Below are 26,458 nucleotides of genomic sequence, written 5' to 3' on the forward strand. Positions count from 1 at the left end.
ACCACCTGGCTGGGGTGACCAGAAAAGGCCCTCCACTCACCTCTGCTGCTAGAGACCTGAATGATTCATCTGCTGGGTGCTGGGCTTCGTTTACTCCCCAAGATCCAGAGATGCACCTGGAAGAAGGATACTCAGCACAGTTTGTTGACTGACTGAATGAATGAGTGAGCGAACTGTCTCTATTCTGTCCCTTCCTCTCCATACTGGGCCCATAGGGTTATCTATGATTTCCCTGTTAAAGACTTAGGGCGGGGATGTCCTAAATAATCTGCCTTCTCAAGTTCCCTACTAAGATACGCATACCCTCCTAAGAGGGCTTCCCAGGTGGCGCTAGTGATAAAGAACCTGCCCGCCAATGTAGGAGGCATAAGAGATGTGGGTTCGATCCCTGGGTTGGGAAGATCCCCTGGAGGAGGGCATTCTCCAGTATTCTTTTCTGGAGAACCCCCATGGACAGAGGAGCCTGGCAGGCTACAGTCCATGGGGTCACATAGAGTGGGACACGAATGAAGTGACTTAGCACGCATGCACGGACCCTCCTAAGAATATTCATCCCAAGGGCAGGGACTTTGCCCTATTCTTGGCTGGGTCTTCTACGCCTGGAACAGAAATGAATACCCCAGCTTAGCTCAGAGCTCCAGAGGCTATCAGTTGTGGGAGGGTGGGGGAGAGGAGCTGATAGCCAGACCTGTGGGAGGGGATTCAGATAGGGAGGGGGTAGGGATGACCAAGGAGAGAGAGACGGAGACAGGCAAGGAAAGGAGGCAAGGGATGACATTTCACAAAGGAACTGAGGCCCGGAAAGGAAAGTAACTTCCTCAGGGTCACACAGCATATTACTTAGAGGTCAGCCAGGGTATTCTCCCTGTGCACCCTTCCAGGCCCAGCCAGACCTGGTGTTCCCGAGGTGTCCCCAAGACCTTCCTGGGGAAGGTCAGGTACAGGAACTGGCTGCCACTCTTCCTGTCAAGGTGGTCACTGAGCTTGAGCTCCAAGGTGTTCAGGATAAACTGCAGATGGAGACGGGTGCTGCCTCCCAACCTCTGACCACCTCCCCTGAGAGGAAGGAGAGAAGGTGGCTTGCAGGGGGGCCCAATTTCAGTTCGAGAATGGAGGAGAGGATGCACCTGAAGGCAGATCCGCTGTCGGGATAGGGGAGCTGGAAGGTGTGAGATCAGGGATAAGCCGGCTTGTGCAAAGAGCCTTGGGGTGTGGCGGCTCCTCTCCAGGGAGTAGGACCCTGAAGCCCCGTGTCTAAGCGATCCGAACTCCTACTAGGGAGCCCCGTGTCCCCTTCATCTAAGCGGTCCGAACTCAAGAGTCTCAACTGAGTGAAGGATGCCCGCTCGCCCCGCAGTCGTGCGTGCCCCGGGGCGCCCAACACGGAGCTCACGGGCGCTGCGATCGCGTCCGATAAGCAGGGCAGTAGGACCCAGGGGCCGGGTGACTGCCTGCAGAAGGAGGGGGCGGAAGCCGGGGTGGTTTGGGGGAGGTCTTTGGCTTTTTTTGGCGAGGCAGGGGCGCCCTCCGGAAGCTTTTCCAACTTTCCAGAAGTTTCTCGGGACGGGCGGGAGGTGGGGTGGGGGAACGCCATATATAGATCTGGAGCGCGGGGGCGCGGCGGAGAGTGGAATCCGTTCGCGGCTCCAGTGTGACACTGTGACTGCGGTCCCGGCGCCAGCCCAGCCCGGCCAGGTGAGGGGCGGGGGCGGCCGGGGGGAGCGGGGGGAGTTTTTTAGGGGGGCTCAAGGGAATGAGAGGGGAGAGGCGCCCGGGCGAGGGTTTAGGGGCCAACCAGAGCCACAGACTGAGCCCGCAGACTGGAGTCCCTGGAATTTTTGGGGGCAGCTGGAGAGTTGGAGACGGAGACTAGCTGGTGACGGCCGAGAAAGCCTGAGGGCCACCGCAGAGATGGAGCCGGGATGGGCAGTCCGGACACTCAGAGGGCCCGGGGAAAGTGCAGGGTTCCCCAGAAGTGTGGGGCTGGAGTGGTGGTGGCCAGGAGGGAACAGGGAGGCTGGGGGCCACGATGCTGAGGCTCCTCTCTCTGCAGGGCAAGGAGGGAGGATCCGGTCTGCAGTCCCTTCCAGCAAGAACAGGGAGGCCAGGCTGGTTTGCATGTCCCCATGCCTCCAGTTGTGGGTTGAGGCCCTAGGGCCAGTGGACCAGCCTCCTCACAGGCTTGATGGGGGGCATCTGAGCCTTCTGAGGAAGGGTAGCGGGGAGAGGAGGTGAAACAACCTTGCCTTTTCCTGGGGGCTGTCCTGGCTTTTGGGGTCCCCACGGTTTGGGAGGAGTCACCCACCGCGGCTCCATTGCTGAGCAGCAGCCTGTATGCGTAGGTGATGGCAACTAAAAGAAAAAGAGGGACTTGGCCAGCACCAGTCTCCCCCACCTCCCTCTAAAAAGAGGCTGAGGAGGTGACCAGGTCTGCATCCCCCCAGAGAAGGGAGGGCGGCCGGGGTGGAGGGGGCTCCCTGGAAGGCCTTTGGTCGCCCGCTCTAATCCTGTCCGCCGCCACCTGGTTCCTGGCGTCACTGCAGCGTTAAGGTTACTTCAGAGGCCGGGGTTCCCTGCCCCCAGCTTAGGGACATTCCTGAGGTGACTGGAGTGGAGGGAGAAGAATGAAACCGGCTTCCAGCATGGCCAGAAAGCCTGGCCCCGCCTCTTCCAGGGTTTCCTGCTGGTCCCCCTGGTCTGCAGGGCCCGGATGGAGGCCGCAGGAAAATCTAGGGGCTTTGGTTCCCTGGAAGTTGCTGGCTGGGACCACACCCTCGTGCCCTCAGACAGTTCATCTGCCCATCCCCCCTTCCTGAGGCCTCCTGGTCCCCTCCTTTTGTCTCTGGGCACTGGGATTCCCAGCAGAAATGTTATTTTTTAAAACTGGCTGTAACCGGATACTGAATCCAGCCCTCTGGAGGGGCTCTGTGGGAGCTTCTGGGAGGAGGGAGCCCTGTGCTAGGAAGCCCGACCCCCACAGATCCTTGAAGCACGGAGGTGGCTCCCTGTCTCTCTCTGGCCTTAGTTTCTCCCACTGTGCAGTGATGTGGATGACCTCTGAGGTTGTAGATCTGGAGTTGGTTGTGGCTTCCTTCTGCCAGGGGCAGAGTAGATGGGGGTCCCTTAGCGGGGCTGGGCCTTCCAGGCCAGTCCTCAACCACCACCCAGCTCTGCCCTACCCCGTCCTCCTCACTCTTCTGCTTTCTTTCAGAATGAAAAAGGCAGGCCTTGACCTCCCCCTGAGGCAGTTTCAAGGTACTTTAGACCTCCTCAAGTGTTTGAGACCCTTTCTGGTGCTCCCACCCCTCCCCCAATCTGCTTCCCTTCCCTCTACTTAAAAAACCTGGAATCCAGTCTCCTTCCGGCTAGCTGTGGGCACAGGCCTTGGTTCTGTGATTGTATATTTTTCTTCGTGGGACCATAAATCATCTAACCTTGGCCTCAGGGCTGGGATTTTTCTGTGGCAACAGGGGCTGGGCTGTGGGAGGCTGGCTTGCTTGCAGTGACTTGCCTTCCTCCATTCCTGCCACTGGGTTAACAGCCCTTCACCCTCGCTACACGTCTCCCTGCAGAGTCTCCCTGCAGAGTCTGATGTTGCGGGGTTCGAAGCTAGGGCCAGAAAGGCTCCGTTGGCACCCCCCCCGCCCTGGGACCTGAACCCAGGCCTCCGGCTTCCCGGGCTGGAAGCCCCCCTCTGCAGGCGGGTGGAGATAATTCAGTTTCCAGCCTGCCACGTCACCCGGAGCCGGCAGTAGGAACAGGAGCGCAGCTATGTGGCTGCCTGAGGAATCCCAAACTAGTCATTTGGAGCTTTCTTGAAAAGCCCCTCCCAGCCCTTTGAGGTTCTGGTTGGCTGGGGCTGGGAGTGGGGGCTGTCAAGATAGTGCCTGCCACGTGGCAGGACTGTGAACTGGGCTCCTAGATTATCTCTCCGGGGGATGCTGGTGACCTCTGCAGAGGTCCAAGTTCTGGCATCCGCTGTTTGGACTAAAGGCGGCCTTTGAATAGGATGACCATATGCCTGTTGTCCTGGCATAATAATTAGTAGTATTCCCATTTTACTCTCTTAAGTGTCCAAGTGTCCTTGTTTGTACAATAATTATATAGGCCCTCTGCCTTTGAGGCTCCAGGCCTGGTGGGAGGAAGGTGACCTGGGCCCAGAGATATTCTTTAGGGTAAAACTATCTTACCTCTGCAATCCCTACTTTAGGCTACAGTTCTCTTTGGTACCTTCTCCCAGGCAGTTGTGGGTCTCGGTGGCCTTCCCTCCTTCCCGAATACTGAGGGTCGTTCCCCAGGATTCTGAGTTTCCCACCTTGAGGACCACAAGTTGGGATCTGCCAGTGCAGTGGGATCCCAGCTTCTAGCACAGTTCCTTCCAGCCCTTTTCTTTGCTCTGTCATCTTGTCTTGCTTCGTGCTGCCTGAAGGAGAGGCGGAAGTGACCTCAAAGCGGGGCGAGTATGGAAATAAGTCCATGTGGAGAGACTGTCCTGATGGAAGGCCCCAGAGAGGGGAGGGGGCTTGTCGTAGGGGATACTGGGACAGCTGTGGTGTGAGGATGGCAGTCCTGAAGCCACAGTGTAGATGGGCATGTGTGGCGATCCTGCCAGGTGGGAATGGGAGGGCAGAATGGAACCTGAGGTGGCCCCTGCTTCCGGGGAGACTGCACACACATCTGGCCACCAGCCTCTGGTGAACGGGAGGGGGTGTCAATGTTCCTTTGAGCTGTAATGTGCCCTGTCCCTTAATATCCTTCCTCTCAGGAAACCTACCCCACCTCCTATCCCCCTCCTGCTTTTGTCCTGGGGATTTCCCATCCGCTCGAGGGGTGGTGGGCAGGCACGTCCTGCCAAGACAGAGGTCTTGGAGACCAAGACCCTTAGAACTTGGAAAATGGGAGCCCGAGACTCAGTGAGGGGTGAACACACACACACATGCACACTTTCAGACTGAAGGTCACCCTTGGGGCAACGGAGTAGAGCATCTGGGCTCTCTTATTTAATCTGTGAACCTTCCGGTGACTCATTAACATCCCAGTGCAGAAGGGAAGGCGTGGGGGAGGAACACTGCATTTCCCACCTGACATCCTCTGTCCAGGCCCCTGAGTTTCATATGGTCCCTCAGCTCGTCTGCCACTTTCCCCTACCCGCTGGAAAAGGGCCCCAGGGTTGTAAGAGATTTGAGCTAACCTTCAGCAAACTGAAGAGCCCAGGTTTGGCCAAGCGGCCCTGGTTTCTGTTCATTCAGGAATAGCTTAGGCCTGTTGTGTGCTGGGCACAGGGGACTATAAAGGGAAGCCAGTGTTTCCTGCCCTCCTGGAGGACACAGACCTCCAGGTCTGTGATGGAAACAATATGTAAAAGACACATGAGTGTAAATGTTAAGTTCAGTGTAAGAAATAAATAGGGCTGCGGTAGCTATTTGCTTGCTTTAGATGAGGAGTCAAAGAAGGCCTCTGAGAGAGTGGGCAGATGGAGAGCCCCAATTTGGGCAATCTGGAGTTAGGTCTGGGCTCCCCAGAGCTCTGGACCCTCCTGCTCCCATCTCCAGGGGACTTGGCCACAGCCAGAACGGTGGGGATTGGTGCAGGGGAAGAACAACTGGGGCTTCAGGGGTGCCCTCTCTCTGCCACCCTCATAGGTCCTCCTCGGTGCTCACAACCCACCTCCCAGCCATGCGTGCCCTCCTGCTCATCAGCACCATCTGCCTCCTGGCCAGGGCCCTGGCCGCTGAGGTGAAGAAACCTGCGGCTGCAGCAGCTCCAGGCACCGCGGAGAAGCTGAGCCCCAAGGCGGCCACGCTGGCTGAGCGCAGCGCCGGCCTGGCCTTCAGCCTATACCAGGCCATGGCCAAGGACCAGGCGGTGGAGAACATCCTGCTGTCACCCGTGGTGGTGGCCTCGTCCCTGGGGCTAGTGTCGCTGGGCGGCAAGGCGGCCACGGCGTCGCAGGCCAAGGCGGTGCTGAGCGCCGAGCAGCTGCGCGACGATGAGGTGCACGCGGGTCTGGGCGAGCTGCTGCGCTCGCTCAGCAACAGCACGGCGCGCAACGTCACCTGGAAGCTGGGCAGCCGCCTGTACGGGCCCAGCTCCGTGAGCTTCGCAGAGGACTTCGTGCGTAGCAGCAAGCAGCACTACAACTGTGAGCACTCCAAGATCAACTTCCGCGACAAGCGCAGCGCCCTGCAGTCCATCAACGAGTGGGCGGCGCAGACCACCGACGGCAAGCTGCCCGAGGTCACCAAGGACGTGGAGCGCACCGATGGCGCGCTGCTGGTCAATGCCATGTTCTTCAAGCGTGAGTCCGGCGGGGTGGGGCGGGGTTTCCTCTCCCCGAGGCCCCGCCCCCGGCGAGTCTGATCAATCAGTATTTCTGTGCCAAGCACCAGTCATTAACAACTAACAACCCGTGGACGTGGAGGGAGTCAGTTACAGAACTCTTTATATATGACAAACTAAGTTCAGCGAGGTGTAGTGTTGTGTCTGGGGCTTCCCTGGTAGCCCAGCTGGTAAAGAATTTGCAGTGCAGGAGACCTCCTTTAGGTTACTGGGTCAGGAAGATCCCCTGGAGAAGGGATAGGCTACCCATTCCAGTATTCTTGGGCTTTTGTGGTGGTTCAGATGGTAAAGAACAATGCAAGAGACCTGGATTCGATCCCTGGGTCAGGAAGATCCCCTGGAGGAGGGCATGGCGACCCACTCCAGTATTCTTGTCTGGAGAATCCTGGTGGACACAGGAGCCTGGCAGGCTACAGTCCATGGGGTCGCAGAGTCGGACACGACTGAGCGACTAAGTACAGCACAGCACAGTGTTGTGTCTAAAGCAATGGGACACAGATCCAAGCCCAGCCGAAGGACTCCACAGCATGTGTTTCATCACATCAGAGTGCTGTTGGTTGTCTTGGAATTAAATGCAGTAATCATTTCTGCCTCAGTAATGAGCTGGCTCCACACCTGTGATCATGCCTAATGCTCAAAGCAACTTTGAGGGTAGGAGGTGTTACCTCCATCTCATAGGTGAGAAAACAGGCTCAGCTAGGAGGAGAGAACCCATGTCCAGGTGCATCTTGAATTGAAGATTTGATTCGGGCTTAATGTGTACTTCTGAGTACCTGTATGGATAGCACTGTACTCTCACAGGCTGCTATGAGGATGAGGTGCCCCTGTTTGACAAATGAGGGGACCGAGATAGGAGCGGTGAAAGGTCCCGCAGCCTGCTGGTGACTGAGACTGAATTTGAACACAGGTCTGGATGTGACGTAGGTCAGGACTCAGGCCACTGTCACATACGCAAGGTTTTTGGGGTAATGTTTTTTGGTCACAGGGACAGGACTTGCAGACAAGAATTAAAGGCAGTCTTGGGGCATTCTCTGCTTCGGGCACAAACCTCAGCTGGCAGGGGGTGTGTCTAGCTCAGCACATGTTGCCCAAATGCCTGGCAGGGGTCAGGGCAGAGGTGGACATGGCAGTGGTTGAACTGAGGGTCCTCCTTTTGATTGTATTTCCTGTCATGTGGAAACTGCTAGGCCCTGACTGTATGTAGAGAACCATGTCTTCAGGCAGCATGTCCCCGTTCCTAAAGCAGGAACATGTACTCTAGGGGACTGGGTGCTCAGCGGGGAGGTGGGCTGCAGCTGAGCCCCAAAGACTGGAACGGAGGCCTGTGGCAGGAGTAAATCTTCCAGGATATTCAGTTGGGAGAGTGTCTTAACAGGGTAAGGGAAGCAGTGCATCTATTTCTGATCTTGTGTTCTACTTCCTGCTACAGCGCACTGGGATGAGAGATTCCACCATAAGATGGTGGACAACCGAGGCTTCATGGTGACCCGTTCCTATACCGTGGGTGTCACCATGATGCACCGGACAGGTAGGTGCCTTGCAGAGTAGGGTGGGACGGGCGGGTGGGCAATGTGGGGCCCGAGGGTCCTTAGGGCCTGGCCCGCCCTCCCCCCCACAGCATGCCCAGTACCCTTTTTGCTTTTCTCCCAGGTCTCTACAACTACTATGATGACGAGAAGGAGAAGCTGCAGATGGTGGAGATGCCGCTGGCGCACAAGCTGTCCAGCCTCATCATCATCATGCCCCACCACGTGGAGCCCCTTGAGCGCCTGGAAAAGCTGCTGACCAAAGAGCAGCTGAAGGTCTGGATGGGCAAGATGCAGAAGAAGGCTGTGGCCATCTCCCTGCCCAAGGGAGTGGTTGAGGTGACCCACGACCTGCAGGTGAGGGGAAGCCCAACTCAGGGGCCTGCAGGGCTTAGAATTTTGGGGGGGGGGTCTCTCGCCAGCTCAGCGGGTCTGTCCTGAGCCCCTCTGGGGGTCTAGGCAGTACTGGCCTGTGCTGAGGGAGGTGGGCATGTTCCCTGCCTTTGGGAAGATGGTGACAACATCAATACCTAAGTATAATTGAGCACCTGCTGTACGCCAGGCATACTTCCTAAGCACTGTGTCTGTATGAAATTCTTAACCCTCAACACTGTATTAGATAGGACGATCAGCCTTATCTTACAGATGAGGAAAGTGAGGCTCAGAAAAGTTAAATAACTTATCCAGAGTCATACAAAACTCAGACATTTAACACCAAGCCATGTCCTTAATCTTATGCTGCGCTGCCTCTCGGCACAAGGTACAGGCATACCTCATTTTATCATGCTTTGCTTTATTGCAATTTTTTTTTAACCAATTTTTGAAGATTTATGGTAACCCTACATCAAGCAAGTCTGGCGCCACTTTTCCAACAACGTTTGCTCACCTCATGTCTCTGGGTCCCATTTTGGTAATTCTCGCAATATTTTAAACCCTCCACCAGCAAAAGATTACAGCTCCCTAAAGACTCAGATGATGGTTAGCATTTTTAGGAATAAAAAATTTTAATTAAGGTACACACATTGTTTTAAGAGATAATGTTGTTACAGACTTAATAGGCTACGGTATAGTGTAAACATAACGTTTATATGCATCGGGAAAGCAAAAAATTTGTGTGACTCACTTTATTGCAATTTTCACTTTATTGTGGTGGTCTGGAACCGAACCCGTAATATCTCTAGGGTATGCCTGGATACACTATTCAAGCTGGAGGATTGTTCCCCTTGCACTAGTAAGACTAATAATAGCTTTCAGCTCTGAGTCACTTGGCTGGAAACTTAACCAACCTGCTCAGCATCATTTCCCCCTCATGACCACCCTGGGTGATGGGCCGAAGCTCAGAGAGAAGCAGTGACTTGCTAAGGTTACCCTGGCTAGTAAGTGCTGGGGCTACAGTTAGTTCTCAGGTGAAAACTCGGGAGAGATTTTTTTTCCTTTGTTCAAAAGGGAAAAATTTCATCTCATTCCTCCCTTGGGTTCCAGAAATGGTTCTGTAGGAGATCCCTTGCCTGCAGAATTGATTAAGACTTGCAGCTGAGGGAGTGTGGAGGAGAACGCTTGAGATGAAATGGGGCTTAGACTCCAAGCTGGAGACGGTGGAACTTGTATAGTCTGTGTGGTAGACAGTGCGAGGTTTCCAGAGAGAAGCCACACCCGTCTCCCTCCTGGGCTTGTCCTGACACTCCCCCAGCCTGTTCTGCAGTTGCCATCACCTGACTCTCCTTCTTTCTCCCGTGTTTTTCTGGCACCGTGGGTGGACATGTTATCTACTACGCTACAGTAGATTGAGGTGGAAATTTCCAAGTGAGTTATTTGTGCAAAGTCATGGGGACTGGAATAGCTGGGCCTCGAATGCCTGTCTCAGGACACCCGGACTCTCAGGCCCCTAGGTCTCAGGCTGGTTTGGCCATGCTGGGGAAGTGCACTGTCCTCCAGAAGCTTGGGCCCTGAGGGGTGCTGTTCACTCAGCCAACAGTTCTTTACCACTGCCTCTTCTGCACTAAGAGCGGGGTGAGCCCTGAACATGGGCCCTGTCTTGAGGGACCACTGAGCCAGGTGGGAGAGACAGACAGGACCACACACTGATAGAGGGAGGCCAGGGGTGTGTGGCTCCAGTCTTGTGGGGCCGGGAAGGCTCCCCAGAAGACGTGGTATCTAAAGGGCACTACAGAGACAGGATAGACACAGAGAAGCTATTGAGGAGGCAGTTTCAGGGGAGCTGTTGAATGGAGATCAGAGTGGTACATGCTAGGGGGTGAAACTGTGATGCAAGCACAGTTCCCAGGAAAGAGCTTGTCCTTGGCTTCCAGGGGCTGTGCAGAGCCTTGGAGAGAGAGAGAGAGAGTGTGTGTGTGTGTGTGTTAATTTTTGAAATACTATGGAAATATATTAAAATATATTAAAAATAGATTAATGTAAGGAACCCTCATGTATCCATCACCCAACATCAACCATCACACCCATTTCTCCCCCATCAGATTATCATGAAGCAAATCCCAGCCTTTATATCACTCTGGAAAGGATTTAAGCCCCAGAGTGATGTGGTCAGAGCTGTCCTTAGGTCAGTCTTTTTCAAATGTTAGTGTGTCAAGAATTGCCTGGAGAGTTGGTTAAGAAAGGTTCCTGGTCCACCTGCAGACACTGTGATTCAGAGGCTCTGGGCTGGATCAGGAAATGTGCATTTTATATAAGCCCGCAGAGGAGGCCGATGCTGGCTGTCTACCATTCATACCACGTGTCAAGATTGCTGGGCGGGGCCAGGCATATATTCTGCCTTTCCCCCCTGAGTCTTGGTTTCCTCATCTGTGAAATGGTGACTGGAAGCTCTTGCAGGGCTGTCATGAATTAGGAAAGTGGTTTGCAGTTTCCACACCGTGTCTGGCACATGGAAGGTGGCCAGGGAATGGTAACTTTTTCCCAGAGGAGAGGAGAAATAGTGGGTGGTGTGGGTGGAGGGTAAGGGTCTAGGAACTCTGCCTACCATGGCCTCACTATCATCCACCTGGTTCTACAGAAACACTTGGCTGGGCTGGGTCTGACTGAGGCCATCGACAAGAACAAGGCAGACCTGTCTCGCATGTCGGGCAAGAAGGACCTGTACCTGGCCAGCGTGTTCCACGCCACTGCCTTCGAATGGGACACGGATGGCAACCCTTTCGACCAGGACATCTACGGGCGTGAGGAGCTGCGCAGCCCCAAGCTCTTCTACGCCGACCACCCCTTCATCTTCCTGGTTCGAGACACCCAGAGCGGCTCCCTGCTGTTCATCGGGCGCCTGGTCCGGCCCAAGGGCGACAAGATGCGAGACGAGTTGTAGGCCCCAGGGTGGGTGTGGGATGGCAGGGGGCAGCGGGAGGCTCCTGAGACACATGGGTGCTATGGGGGTGGGGGAGCTGAGGTATCGACCTTGGATAGTCTGTGGGGTGGGGGTGGGAAAACAGGGGGCTTCCTGTGTGTCTGAGCAGTCCTTCCCGGCCTGGATTCACTCTGCTTGGACACGGTCCCCCAGGTGTCAGGGTGCTGAGCCCAGAGACCCCGTGTCCCGTGGGAGCTGGGCGGTAGTCATCGAGCCCTGCTCTCAGTCCTGGGATCCAGCCTGCCTCAGTCAGTGTTCATATTTATAGCCCAGTGCTTTCTCATCTGTGAGATGGAATCGAGCTGGGGGTTCAGCCAAGCCCTCATGGAGTGGGGGCCCTCTTCCTGATATGACCACCACCTCAGCCCCCTCCCCAGCTCTCTCCCCATCTTCTCCTAACTTCCCTCATCTATAAAACTAGGTGCTGCAGCCCCTGGGACAGGTGCTCCCACAGTGAGTCTGACCCCAGAGAAGGGGTTGAGAAATAGCTCATGGAGGGGGGTGGGTTTGCGCAGACTTTGGTCAGGCATCATGGGGATGAACATTGTTTTTTTTCCTTTTATAGATTTTCAAAAATGGGGAGGAAAGTGGGGAAATGAGCCTTTGTTGCTGTCAACCAAGAACTTATTTGTACAATTGTGTTTTTTTTTTTTTTCAATAAAACTTTTCCAGTGAAATTTTGTTGGATCATGGATGACTGGATCAGAGGTTACCATGTCATTCTTCCCTGGGGACAAGGGCTCCTTCTGTTAAGCTCTGTTTGCTACTAATAGTCCTTGTCAGGCCCCCAGATCCTGGCAGATAACTGGAGATAATACTGTGTGGCAGGCCCACTGTGTGCTGACTCTGGGGATTGTGGCTCTGGCTGCCCTGCAGAGGTGGAGGCTGCAGGGCTGGAATGACAGCACTGGTCCTGGAGCCCAGGGCTTTGCTGTCCTGCTGGCTTCAGGATCCCAGTCTTCAGCCCCCGAGGCTTTCCTTTCAATCTGACCTCATCCACATCCAGGGCCAGAGGGCACAAGCTCAGGCTGCCTGGCTGGGCAGGATCTTTTGAAGGAGCTTGTGGAGTCCTTGCTGTGTACTTGGGTTTGGAGCAGGAGCCGAGAGTCCCGAAACACTCTTCACACTCTTCACCTCTTGTGAGCCTTGGGGCTCTTGGCATCATGGCTTAGGGAAGGACAGGGCAAGTGGGATGCACAGGACAGAAGACCAATGGGCAGCAAGGCAGAGGAACAGAGGAAACTGGACTCATGGCCCATCTCTGCTGCTTGCTGGCCGTGTGCCGTTGGGCAGTTTACTACCTCTCTCTGGGCACCTCTCCGGCTTCCTTTTGCCAACAACTCTGCCCTGGGTGGTGTTGGTCTCAAAATGGAGTCCCTGCCTGACTGGGCAACCTAGGTGGAGTCCTCCAAGAAGTGAATGGGCTACAGAAGGGCCAGCCGATTCATTCTCATTATTACCACAATGCCACGGCTATTCGGAGCTCCAGGGCTGTTCGGTGTTGTGGACTCAGTAAATCAGATCTCTGCCCTCAGAAGGTTTCATCTAGAAGTGGAGACGTAGAGATAGTGACAAGCACGCTCAGTACTCACGGTGTTCCACACATGCCACGCTTATTCTCCTGCGTCAGGGCCTTTGCACTAGTTCCTTCTGGAAAATGATTCTTCTAGATCTTTGTGAGACTGCTTTTTTTTGGGGGGGGGGGGGGGGGATGGTCATCCAGAAATCAGTTTAAATGTCTACTCCACAAAGCATTCTGTAACCTCAGTATATAAGCAGCTCCAATTGTTAGTCAGTTGTTGTTCAATCACTCAGTTGTGTCCAACTCTTTGCAACCCTATGGACTGTGGCACGCCAGGCTTCCCTGTCCTTCACCATCTCCTGGAGCTTGCTCAAACTCGTCCATTGAGTCGGTGATGGCATCCAACTATCTCTTCCTCTGTTGTCGCCTTCTTCTGCCCTCAATCTTGCCCAGCATCGGGGTCTTTTCAAATGAGTCAGTTCTTCGCATCAGGTGGCCAAAGTATTGGAGCTTCAGCTTCAGCATCAGTCCCTCTGATGAATATTCAGGGTTAATTCCCTTTAGGATGGACTGGTTTGATCTCCTTGCAGTCCAAGGGACTCTCAAGAGTCTTCTCTAACACCACAGTTCAAAAGCATCAATTCTTCAGTGCTCAGGCTTCTTTAGGTCCAACTCTCACATCCATACATGATTACTGGAAAAACCATAGCTTTGACTAAATGGACCTTTATCGGTAAAGTAATGTCTTTGTGTTTTAATATGCTGTCTAGATTTGTCATAGCTTTTCTCCCGAGGAGCAAGCATCTTTTAATTTCATGGCTGGAGTTACCATCTGCAGTGATTTTGAGCCCAATAAAGTCAAGTCTATGTTACTTTGTTTTCTTGTTTTACTGACTCAGTGCTCCTAAATTTTCTACCTATTCACGGTCTGTACCCACTACTAGAATGGAAGCTTAGGAGAATAGGGACCATGTCTTGTTTATCTTATTTATGTCCTGCACCCAAATTCAGTGTCTCACACACACATAAGACACTCAAAACATGCGTTAGTAAGTGAAAGATCTGTGTTAGAAGGGCACCACGGCTTTGGGAATCCAGAGGAAGAAGCCATGACTGCCATGGGGAGATCAAGAGAGATTTCCAGGAGGAAGTGACATGGTGTAAGTAGGCCTTGAAGGGTAAGTAGGCATTTCTTGATCAGAATAATGATTTTAATAATACCAGCTGATCCTACCTCTGTATTTTGCTTCTACTATGTGCCAAACACCATGTCAGTCACTTAAGGTTTTATCCCAGCCTCCTGACACCTTGGCTAGGTAGGGATTGTTCCCATTTTACAGATGAGATAACCAAGGCTGAGAGAGATTAAGTGATCCACCCGAGGTTCCCCAGCCAGTGGGCCTGAGCTGGGAAATGTTCCTAGTCAGTGAAGAGTTCTTCCTCCATGCCACATGGGAAGGGTTGGAGAGGAACTGGCCAGATTTTAATAATAAAGGTGTCTAACCTCACAGTCTCTATACGTTATCCCACTTAATCCCCATAATAGCCCAATTAGATGGGAAGTCTTCCTAATCCCTCAGGTATAGCTCAGAGATGGGGAGACTGGACTAGAACTCAGGACTCCTGGACCCAAAGCTCAGCCTGCAACAGCACCCCCAGCAGGTGGGCATGGGACAGTGAAGGAAGCCAGAGCTGAGTGTGGGGCTCCCCAGATGACACCAAGGGGGCCCTGAGGCCACCTGCCTCCGTCTGGGCACAGGTGGGAGGGTGGTGAGGGGTCCATGCTCCCACTTCACAGTGAGGGGTGGCAGGGCAGGTGGCGGAGGTGGGTAGATAGGTCAGGGTTGGGCTGGGTTGGACCAGCCTTGTCAGTGCCCCTGATGGCTCATCACAGCCCAGTGTGGAGCTTTCTTGCCACCTTGAGGCCACTGAAAGGACCTCTTTGCTATATCCACCACGATGCTTGTTAAGTCTCAGAGAAATGATGACCCTGCTTCACTGTGTGGGTCCTGGGTTTGAGTGCAGGTGTGAGGAGATGGGGATTAACTTTCTATTGAGCACCAACTGTGTGCCCAGCAATTCTGTGTAAAATCTCATTTAATTCTTAGAGCCTCCATCAGGGGTGGCTATTACTACTACCTTGGTAGCCCCAAGTTGTAGATGAGAAAACTGGGGCTTAGAGAATAACGTGACCTGCCCAAGGCCACCTAGCAGGTCAATGACAGATCCTGGCAAGTATGGGAGTGCAGGTCTGCTGGCTGTGGAGGAGAGAGGTGGTCAATACACACGAGGTCCTCTGGTTTATAGGAGGGAGAAAGTAACCAATGGGATCCTATATAATCTTTACTCCAGTTTATGTACCTGGGGCTCATTATCCTGCATCTTATGGAGGAGGAAACAGATTCCAGCTAAAACCTCATTGAAAGTGGGCCCTTGTCTGCCTGTGCCCTGCCACATCTCCAGACCCAGCACACCCCTGGCACATAGGAGGTGCCTAATAAATGCTCATTCAAAGGAAGTGATTCAGTGGGTCCTTTGGTGCTTAGTGGCAGAGACATTGGAGCCTGGCAGAACAGACCAGAAACCCAGGTCTGCCACTCCTAGCTGTGTGACCTTGGACCAGTTGCTTAACTTCTGTGAGTTTCAGTTTTCTCACTAATAAGATGGGAATGATAACAGTACATACCTCATAGAGTTGTGGTGATAATGAAATGAGAATGAATTTGCCCAGTAACCCATGGTACTTTGGCAATATGTGGCTGAGAAATATTAACTATTAAAAAGAGAAGGTAAGTAACTCAAGATCATACTGCAGAAATGGGATTTGAACTCAGATCTCTACAACTTTAAAGCCTGATTCTTTTTTTTTTTCAATTAAAATTATTTATTTATTTGGCTACATTGGGTCTTAGTTGGGCATGCAAGATCTTTAGGTGCAGCTCAAGAGCTTCTCTCTAATTGTAGCATACAGGCTTAGTTGCCCTGCGGCATGTGGGATCTTAGTTCCCCGACCAGGGGTCAAACCCCCGTCCCCCACTTTGGAAGGCAGGTTCTTTACCCCTGGACCACCAAGGAAGTCCCCTGACGCCTGATTATTTCTATTATGCCATACAACCTGGGGATTAGGCTGAGCTGAAGCAGTCAGTGGAGACTCCCCTGAGAAGAGGTGCTAGAGGTGGGTAGGAAAGGGAGGAAGAGGCCCGGCATGAACAGAGATGTGGCCACTGGAAGGGCCGTGGGAGCTTGAGACACAGTGAGAGGCCTGGGGAGTCGGGGGCAGGGGAGTGGTGAGATGGAGGAAGGCCTGGCTGCCAGGCTCTAGGCTGAACTGCTTAGAGAGGCTGGAAGGAGGGGCTGATGGGGAGGCCCTGAGGTCAGTGAATGGTTTATTTTTTTTCACTTTATCAGTGAATGTTTTTGCAGGAGCAGATCAGCTGGTTTTGCCTCTCCCACTCCTCCAACTTCCCTCCTCTCCCCAGAGCTTGACTTAAGCCTCCCCTGGACTTCCCTCCCTCTCCTTTTGCTCCTGCGGCCTCTTCTGCTGGCATCATGCCTCCCTTACCTCTGCCCATGGATGCTCTACTCATCCTTCAAAGCCTGCCTCAAAGGTTACTGAATCCCTGGAGGGGCCCTGGGCCCTCTCAGAAGTCTGGCCACCTCCGCACTCCCAGGGCCCTATAGAAGTATCTCTGGGCAGCACACACCGAACATTCCCAAGATGCTCTTGGGGGGTGGGGGGCGGTATTTGGATCTTCACTACCACTTGCTGTCACCTTTTGTCTTTCCTTTCTGTCATGGACAATGTCTGCTCAGCTCCTCCACATGCTTATCTCCAGTGTCTCATTTCTAAGGGGAGCGTACAGTCCACGTGTTCAGGCACGAGCTGACCCACCTGCTGTTTCAGCAAGAATTAGCAAGTGTTTCGACACTTCAAATACACCTACTGAGAAGTGGTCAGACTTTTCTTTTTTTTCCATGTCATTTCTCCATTAACCTAGTCTTGGTATAAGCCAGAGATGACAAACTCAGCAGGGGAGGGGAGAAGAGGCCAGAGAACAGGAGGGGAGTGCTAAGCTATGTTATATAACTTAACCAAGACGGAACTTTGATGCTGCAGTCAACAAATTACATTGTCAGTTTGTCAGTTGCATTCATGTCACTGCTAGATCTCGGGTGAAATTTAGGGCACTGATCTCAGGAAGGGAATTAGAGGCCATATAGGAGGATTTGAATGACTTAGAACACCCCTAGCTCCACTAAATCCCCATGCAGCACAAGCTGCCTTCCCTGAAGACTTTGAAATGACCTTGTCTTGGAAGTTACCCTGCAAAGTGTTTTAGTTGTTTATTGCAGAAAAACAAACCACTCCACACTTAGTGCCTTAAAATGACAATTTGTTCTTTTTCACAGTTCTGTGGGTTGGCTGGGTGGTTATTCCACTGGTCTGGTCTGGGTTGGCTCTGGTGACTGCATCCACTAGATGCTGGGCTCAGCTGGAATGGCCGGGCGCTGAGCTTCTCTCTCATGTGCTCCTGCATCTCCATCTTCCTGGCATGGTGGTGGCCTCAGGATTCTCGGATGATGAAGGCAGGAGCTAAGCCTCTGAGGCCTGAGCTCTGCAGCTCCAATCATGTTGCTTCCATCTCATTCTGTTGGTCAAAGCAAGTCACCAAGCCAGCCAGGATTCAAGGCGTGAGGAAGAGACTCTACCTCTGGATGAAAGGAGCTCCAAAATATCATGGGCATGATTTCAACCTACTCCCCAAGGGGTGGCCAACCCTCTTCATGTCCCAGCCCCATTGTCTCTAGTACCATAACTGGATTTAGATGCTTTCCTGCCTCAGGAAACTAGTTCCAGAGTCAGATCGGGGAAGAAGTAGCATCCACATCAGAAGAATTGCAAGGTTTTGCTAATTCATTAATATATCACCCAAAAGTCTGCATAATGTTTGTGGGGATATTGTCTGTGGGTGCTAGTCCTTGGACGGAGGAACATAATTTCCACTGGGATGGACTATCAATGTATGTTTACCTCAGATTCCAGAGTCAGTGTGCTAGTTTGAGCACCTAGGAGTGGTTTTCATTATTTGCTTAGTTGGTTGACAGAAACCTGGATTCAGCTGAGGTCTATGCTTGATATTGAAATGCCAGAATTCTTTGCTTTAACATAGAGGAAGGAATCCAGTGCTAAGGGAGGAAGCAATGTTGATGTGGATTTACCCTGTCCTGACCCACTCATATACCACCCCCAAGCCAAGTTCCACAGTCCCAACTTCCTCTTAGACAGCCTGGAGGAAATTTCCTTCACCAAGGCATGGAGAAACACGTCAGTGAGGGGAGAATCTTTGAACATGATGTAGTACTTTTCTCTGCAGGCTAGGGATGCTAGTGAAAGACACTGTCACAGAAACGGACTCCATAATTTTAGTGGAAATGATGGGATCCCAGGGGAGCAGAGCACACACAGCAGCACTTGGCCACCTGGGACAGCAGATGCCAAGTGATACTCAGAAAGATCTAACCCGCAAATGTCTTTAGCAAAGACTAATCGTTTAAGGGCCAAATAAGACCAAAGGGAATAGACAGGCAGCCTCTAAGTCCTCCTCAATCTGTGTAACAGAAACAACAAAGCAAAACCACAAATAAAACCCTCCAGTCCTGCTAGCAAAAATCTGATTTGATCCATTATGAAAGAGAACAGCCAAGCCCCTTGAAAGGAAGAGAGACCAGTACCCTCAGAGTGAGTCCTTCAATAGAACCCCAGATACATACTGTAAATCTTCCTTTTAGCCTACCTTCCACAAAGGGTCCTAGACCATTTGCCAGAGAACTGTGCTCTGTGAAAGGAAAATACACAGACCTTTCAGGGATTAGCAGAACTTGAGTCTATCTAATGCTAATTCCTAAGAACACAGAAAACCACTGTGTAGAGGTTCACATGTGTCAGGTGACAACTGGCATTTTGACTTAAGTCCAAGCATGGTGCCTGGACTCATCCTGCAATTGCATTTTTAGTTTCAGGGAGTATAAGTGAAATTTAGAGCATACATGCACCTGTAGACCTGTGATAAGGGCCATTATGGTAGAAAGGGCCAAGTGGAAGCTTCCAGAACTTTTTCTTCTTACTGATCAATAACCCAAAGTAATGGTGCAAATCCAGGAAAATTACAGAAATTTGTGCCCTCATCAAAGACTTGAGAAATGCAAGCTGGCTTCTATTGCATCTTGCTTAACTTACTTCTTCAGTCTGTGCAGAAGGCATAGGTCTTGGAGGATGAACAGGGAATTACCATAAGTTTACTCAGATGATTCCAAATAATGATTCCAGCAGCTCCCATTTTAGGTGCAGTCTTTTTTTTTTTTTTTTTAAAGAATGAATGGGTGTAGTCTTTTTATGGGAGCAAATATACATATTTTTGTCACTTAATATGAGACTATTTATTTGAAAAAGAATTTTTTTTTTCTCTTCCTCTATAGAAAATACCAGAAGCAGCTTTATTTTTCTTGGCAGGGGCAGCAATACAGCTTTCTCATCTTGTCTTGAAACTCCTCAAGTCTCTGATTCTCTGTTACAATGTAACCTGATCATCCTCCCATAATACAGACACAGAATGTCTATTACATTGATGACATCATGTTCCTAGGATTCAGAGAGTTAAAGTAGCAGGTACTTCAAGATTAAAAAGAGTGCTGATAATGGGAGATGAATCCCATTAGGGGCCTGACACCTAAGTGAAGTTTCTGGGTGTTCAGTGCTCTAGATCATGCTAGGAAAGAGATACTAGTTGGGGTTCTTCAGAGAAACAAAATGAATAGAAGATACAGCTATCAATATGTGTATATAGAGATAGAGAGATACAAAGAGATGTGTTATAAGGAATTGGCTCACTGGATTATTGAAGCTGAGAAGTCCCATGATCTTCTGTCTGTAAGCTGGAGAGCTAGCAGTCCTAGTGGTATAGTTTCAGTTCAAGTTTGAAGGCCTGAAAAGCAGGAGAGGTGATGGTTAGTTCCAGTCTGAAGGTAGGAGAAGACCGATGTTCCCAGCTTGAAGATAGCCGGGCAGAGAGCAAATGCTGCCTTACTCAGTCCTTTGTTCTATTTCAACAGATTAGATGAGATCCACCCATACTGGGAAGGGCAATCTGCTTTATTCCATCTATAAGTCTAATGTTAATCTCATTCCTTACAAACACACCTGGAATAATGTTTGACCAAATATCTTGGCACCCAGTGGCCCAGTAGAGTTAACATATGACATTAATTATCACATCCTACAAAGTAAAAGGAACTTGCTGTGCTTTCTGCTTCCTAGTAGTAGTAAGAAAGAAGCATACCTGCTGGGTTTCCATGTATTTTGGTGGCAATGTATGTCACATTTTGGAGTGCTGCTCTGATTCATTTACAGAGTAACCAGTAAGGCTGCCAGCTTCAAGTGGAGCCCAGAGCAAAAGAAGTCCAAAAAGGTGTCCAGGCTGAAGGGCAGGCAGCTCTTTCTCATAGCCTTGATGACTCAGCCAATGCAAAGTGATTCATGTGTTTGCAGCAGATGGGGATGAAGTCAGCTTGTGGCAAACCCCGAGAAAAGAGCCGCAGTGGAGTGTCTAGGAGTCAGGAGCAAAGCCAGGCACTCCTTGGTAAACAATTTTCCTCCTTTTGAGGAAGAGCTCCTGGCTGGCTGCTGGGCCTGCTGAGAAAAAACTCCCTGTGTGGAGGTACCAACAGCTATGAAAAATTACTGACTGTCACACACAATCTTCTCTTTTCCCAAGAATACTTGGGGTGTATGTGCCCAGTGATTGCTTACTGGAATACCAGTGAGTCCTGAGTCAGGTATGAGAAAATCCTGTTACTGGAATTGGGTTTCTTCTCCCTCCAGAGACTATGCAATTGCCAAGTTCACCAGTAATTTCCTTATTGTTAGTTCAATGGATACTTTAAAAAATCACTTTGGAAATATGGACAATTTCAAATGTGCATGGAAGTTGAGAGGATAGTGTAATGAACTTCCAAGTATCCATCACAAAACTTCAATAGTATTGACAGTTTCAACTTCAGCTGTGTTGACAGTTTACCCATTTTGTTCAATGGATGTTTTCAATAATCTGTCTCATAGGGAAGCACTCATGTCTCTGATCCTGTTGACTTGTTCTCCCTTGATGCTTTCTCCAAGGTGAATCTTTTCTAGTTCTCCTCTGACCTTGCTGCTGCTCTGTGGCATGCTCTGCTCAGAGCCTCCTTCCTCTCCTACCCCTGAAATGTTGGTGCTTCCCCAAACTCTGTCTTGGACCTTTCCCTCACTTTCCACACTCCCCCTGCGTAAATGCAGCCTTTCTCATGGCCTCACATAACTTCCCAGGGCTAGCGAAGCCCACATTTTAATGAGATCCCCATCTCTGCCTTCATCTCAGACTCCTGTCCCAGACTGAGACTACAATATCCAGAAGTCCCTGAGATACCTCTCCTTGTCTCAAAAGCTTGTCCCACTCAACATGTACCAGCCTGAGTTCATCCTTCTGCTTAAACCTGCCATTTCCTGTTTTCCTATTCATCCGCTCAACACACATATCTATTGGGTGTATAAGAAAGACTGGAAGATTCTGGAATAGGCAAAGAAATCACTGTTATAATAAAAAAGATTGACAATAACAAGTGTTGACAAGAATGAGGAGAAACTGGAATGTTCATATGTTGCAAGTGAGAATATACAATGGCGCAGCCCTTGCCCCCCAAGAATTAGTTCTAAGTCCATGGAGGATGTTAAACTGCATGAGCCTAGATGGACAGGGGGTAAAAGTGTAGGTTTTGACAATGGCCTGTCTTGGGAACAGGGGTGTTTAGAAAGGGCGGGGAGCTGGGGGTCTGGATTATGGGGCCACTAAGGGATGGGCTTAGATGTGGGTGGTGGCAGGAATGTCTGGCGAACGATGTTAACACCACACAACCTGGGCAGGCTTAGGGAGCTCCCCAGCCAAGCATGGCTCAGGGGGCATGGGGTCCCCAGTGCCCCTCTAGCTGGGTTGGGGCCGCCACTGTGACAACCATCATGTGTCTTCTCAGGATGGCCTATGGACAGGGGGAGGCTTCAGGAAAGTGACTGAGATTAGAGCTCCTGCCTACCCTGGCAGGGAGAGGAGGAGCCTCAACTAGATTTAATTTGATTTGTCAAAATAAGAAAATTCCTCGTTTCTTACATCCTGAGTGCCATCAGGTAATTCACATACAGAATTACAAACTGTGGTATGTGTGAGGTAAGAGGGGGTGGCCATAGAGATAGAAAAAAGAGGGCAGATTCATTATTTATTTAGCTGGCAGAGGGCATAGGTCTTAGTGGCAGACTGGAAGCAGAGGCTGGAAATGGATGCAATTTACCCCCCAGGTTTCGGACTGAGACTGGGGTGCATTCCCCATCCCCTTCCTCTAGATGTCCATCCTCGCCGCGACAAAGACTGTGGAAGGTGCTGCTGCAATAGGACTCGGGCCTGTGATCTGCCCCGAATCCGCAGGCGCCGTCTTCTTGCTACCCGAAAATGCCAAAAATGTGCCCGGGCGGTACCCGCCCTCGCACCCCCAGGTGTTGAGGGCGGGGATCACAGCGCGAAAGGAGTTAAATCTCAGTCTTTCCTCAGATCAGCCACCAGGGGCCCCAGCGAGGCCTCAGCCCAGTTCCTAAAGGCCCCCCCCCGGACCCGCCTTCGGGTGGCGCGCGTCCGCGGGTCCCCAGGATTCTCTAGCCAGCCTTCTCCTGGGCCTTGTCTTACCAAGGGCCAGACCCGCGCCCCGAAGTTCTGGCAACTGGAACCGGGGCTGGGGGTGCGAGCTTAGGGTTTGCAGCCCTGGGGCCACGTCCGATCGCTAAATTCGGTGCCTGGAGCCAGGTTCGAGACTCTTGGGCGGAGACTGAGCATCTTCGGGCTCAGTCGCGGATCCCTGCAGGCTTCCAAAGCAGCGGCGCCGCCCTTTCTCAGACAGCCGCGTCTATGTGGGCGGGGTTGCTGGCTGCTGCCGGTCCGGGTCCTTAGTCTGGATTCGCCAGGCAGCGGAGGGGAGGGATGGAGAGGGGTGGGGACGGTGCGTGCAGGGGAGGGGCTGGGAAATGGCTGCCCCTGGGAAGAACGAGGTCAAGGAGGAAGTCTGCATCTGAGAAGAGCTAAGAGCCTCTAGTTAATTTCCCGCCTCTCCCCGCCCCAGCCCAGAACGGGGGCCTTGAGCCGACCACCTCTGTCACTAGGCCTTCTTCCAATGCAGTGGAGAGCTGGGCGTGATGCAGGTGAGGCGGCGGCCTGCAGCTCAACCCTGGGCTGGAGGTTTTCTGCCTCAGGATTTCCTCTTATCATCGGGACCATTCTGCAGATGAGGAAACGGGTGGCTGGCGCTGGACTGGAGGTCGACCTGCTCCTAAGTGGAAGCTGCCAAATCCCACAGCTTCCTGTCCCTCACCTTTCGACTGAGTTGCACTCCCTCCCTCAGCTTTTGACGCTGGGCATCATTCTCCGTATTGAATCACTCCTGGCACCACAGGCCCTGGTTTCTCCACACAGCTTTGGACGAGCGCTTCCTCAGCTTCCTCTGTGCCTTTCTCCTCCTGCCTTTAACAAGTCACCAGAGCCTCAGGCTGGGTCCACTTCTCTTAACATTCTGACACTATCCCTGAGGAAACTTAGCGGGGGCCCATGGGGGGCTGACATCCAGACCTTGTTTCCAGGCAGCTCTCACTTCAGAGGGGGAGCCCTGGTAGCCCATGGCTTTCTGGACATCTTCCCTGGGTGAGATGTTGCCCTCTCTGAGACAGCACCATCTGCCTGGCCCACGGAAATGTGTGTGGCTTGGAACGGGGTGTGTGGGTCAGAGGGAGAGCGGTGCGGATACACAATACTTCTTTAGCCTCAGTGTGCCCTTTTCTTGTTGGCAGGGCCCTATTATAATTCATATAGCAGCAAACTTGTGATAGGCCAGGAAGAAGCTTCATAATCGGTGTGTATGTGTGTGTTTATAGAAGTGGCTAGTGGGGGCAGAAAACCCTGGTGCTATTAGGAATAGAGTGAGGAGACAGGCTTGGGGCCAGTTGCTTAGAAAATTGGACCATTTGGAAATCATCAGTACTTCCTGTGATTTCTCTGTAAGAACCAACCTGCGCTCCTTTGAATAAGAGCCCTTTGGGATTTCCCTGGTGGTCCAGTGGTTAAGACTCAATGCATGGGGATGTGGGTTGGATCATGACACTAAGATCCCACAAGCTGTAGGATGCAACCAAAAAGAAAAAAAAGAAGAGACCTTTAAAGGGGTTAATGTCTATAATGGGTCTCAAAAGTCTTAAAGGGGTAGGAGTGTTCCTTGGGAGCCAGCTTTGGTGGGGGCGACAGTTGCGGCTTCCCCAAGGGTCCCAGGCCCCTGAGGACTTTGGTTCCTTTTTATTTATTTTAAAAATATTCATTTATTTGGCTGCATCGGGTCTTTGTTATGGCAGGTAGGATCTTTCATTATGGCATGCAGGCTCTAGAAGGCACTGGCTTTGTTGCCCTGTGCCATATGGGATCTTAGTTCCCTGACCAGGGGTCAAACCCATATCCCCTGCATTAGAAAGCAGATTATTAACCACTTGACGACCAGGGAAGTCCCAGGGCTTTGGGTTTTAAAGGGGAGGCTACTGTAATTTACCCCAGTGGGATTCTAGCAGGAAGCATCTATGGGCAAGGCTGAGTTTTAGCCTCCAGCAGCCCCCCAGCCTTTTTCCCGGTGATACATTCACAGCCTACAGGACTGACTCCCTGCCACCTGACTTCCCCCGAGGTCCTGGGCTTCAGAAAACTGGTCACCCCTGCCTGCTCTCAGTTGTCTGCCCCAGAGGCCTGCTACACTCCTTGGTCAATCCCTCAGGCAAATCAGGCTTCTTTCATTCAAGGACTTCCAGGGAGGGCCAACGCTGCCCACCCACCCCCGCCCTGGCCACATCCACGATATCCCTTCCTACTGCTGCTGTCTGTACTTCATGGCTACTTTCTCTGAGAAGCTAGAGATTTTTCCTTCACTCTCCTCTCAAAGTCAGGCCTTTAGTTGACCTAGGGCCTCATCTGACACCACCTTTTATCGTCCTAAGCGGGATTTCTTTACCACTGTGACCTCATGCGCAGCACGGAGCGAGGCACAAAGTGGGTGCTAAGGATAAGTCAAACTGCACTGTTTGAGAAGTCCTGGCTGAGCTGTCCTGGATACTGAGTGAGGACTAGCAGATGCTAGGTTCTGCTTCATGAGTGTCCTGGGACTCTTCTGATCGGAGGCCTAGTTTTCTCAAGAAGCATGACCTCTGGATGATCTTCAGGACCCTTGGCAAATGATTGTCATCCAGAATTAACCTGGGTCAGCTGGGCCCCTGCTTCCATTTTCCTCTGTAGGCTTCTGCTCTGAACAATCCAGGGCTCAGCCTGCTGTGGTTTGACCCCTGTTTGGTACCTAGGCTTTCATGGTACTTGACCTGTGAAATAATAGAAAATATATGTGTTGGTCTCTGCCCCCAGTTCCTAGCACAGAGCTCTTAAAACTCTTGGAATTTCCTAGGTGATAGGTGTCTTTTGTTTTATTTTATTAAAAAAAATTTAAATTTGTTTATTTATTGATGGCACTGGGTCTCCATTGTTGTGCACGAGCTTTCCCTAGTTGTGGCAAGTGAGGGCTATTCTCTAGTTGTGGTGTGTGGGTGTCTCATTGCAGTGGCTTTTCTTGTTGCAGAACATGGACTCTAGAGCATGGGCTCAGTAGTTGTGGCGTACAGGCTTAGTTGCCGCTTGGCATGTGGAATTTTCCCAAACCAGGGATCGAACCTACATCCCCTGTTTTGTCAGGCAGATTCTTAACTACTGGACCACCAGGGAAGTCCAGGAATGTCTTTTGTTTTAATGAGGAGACTCTTGGTGGTCTCCTGGATAGCTTCGGGATGGAAGCTGGTCACCAGAAACACCCAGTCACAATTAGAAGCTTGGAATTTTCAGCCCCGCCTTCCATCTGCTGGGAAGGGGAGAGGGGCTAGAGATGGAATTAATGTTCGATTATGCCAGTATGATGAAGTCTTCATAAAAATCCCCAAAGTTTGAGGTTTGAAAATCTTCCAGGTTGCTGGAGGTACCGGGAGGGTGGTGTGCCTGGCCAGGGCATGGAGGTTGCATGTCCCTTCCTCTATACATTACCCTATTCTTTTCTCCACCTTGGTGTGTTATTTATCCTTTTAGGATAAACCAGTAAACACAAATGTTTCCCTGAGTTCTGTGAGCCATTCTAGCAAATTATTGAACCCAAGCAGGGAGTTGTGGGAACCTGATTAAAGCAAGTCAGTTAGAAGTACAAGGGATAGCCTGAGACTTGCAATTGGCATCTGAAGTTGGGGAGACAAGGAGGCAGTCTTGTAGGATGGAGATCTTAACCTGTGGAAGCTAATGCTGTCTCTAGGTAGATAGTATCAGAATTGAGTTAAATATAGAATCCCCAGCTAGTGGTAGATAATTGCCTGATGTGCAGAAGTCCTACCCTCTACCTGTGGTGTCACAAGTGAAATGTGGTCAGAGTGTGAGAATAAAGGGGAAAGACAAGTGTGTCCTGCCTACACCCTCACAATGGGGTCCGGTTGTCAGGATCCTAGCATCTCCCACCCACTCCCATTGAATGCTGACAACTCACAGGAGTGGGGGATTTCTCAGATTGCCCAAATGAATAAATGCAGAGCCC

At 51.5% G+C, this 26,458-nt stretch overlaps 1 protein-coding gene and 1 long non-coding RNA gene across 3 annotated transcripts; one reads left to right on the forward strand and one right to left on the reverse strand.

Moving 5' to 3' along the window:
- The first annotated feature begins 1,538 nt into the window (after positions 1-1,538).
- SERPINH1 (serpin family H member 1) lies at positions 1,539-11,897 on the forward strand. 2 transcript variants are annotated; one of them, XM_061150597.1, is made up of 6 exons: positions 1,562-1,695; positions 3,212-3,255; positions 5,643-6,298; positions 7,769-7,867; positions 7,990-8,222; positions 10,879-11,897. In XM_061150597.1, exons 3-6 carry the CDS (start codon positions 5,677-5,679, stop codon positions 11,179-11,181), a joined length of 1,257 nt encoding a protein of 418 aa, XP_061006580.1. In that variant the 5' UTR covers positions 1,562-1,695; positions 3,212-3,255; positions 5,643-5,676; the 3' UTR covers positions 11,182-11,897. The 2 variants fall into 2 exon arrangements, with proteins under 2 accessions (XP_061006570.1, XP_061006580.1); XM_061150587.1 differs by lacking the exon at positions 3,212-3,255 and having other exon boundaries at positions 1,539-1,695.
- A 6,640-nt stretch (positions 11,898-18,537) lies between these two features.
- Positions 18,538-20,172, reverse strand: LOC133054682 (uncharacterized). Its single transcript, XR_009692488.1, has 3 exons — positions 20,080-20,172; positions 19,632-19,725; positions 18,538-18,579 (listed from the first exon to the last, which is right to left on the reverse strand). It is a non-coding gene; the product is annotated as an uncharacterized LOC133054682 (long non-coding RNA).
- Between the last annotated feature and the right edge of the window lie 6,286 nt (positions 20,173-26,458).

Source organism: Dama dama, chromosome 1 (genome assembly GCF_033118175.1).
Source record: "Dama dama isolate Ldn47 chromosome 1, ASM3311817v1, whole genome shotgun sequence".
NCBI classification, from domain to species: Eukaryota; Metazoa; Chordata; class Mammalia; order Artiodactyla; family Cervidae; genus Dama; species Dama dama.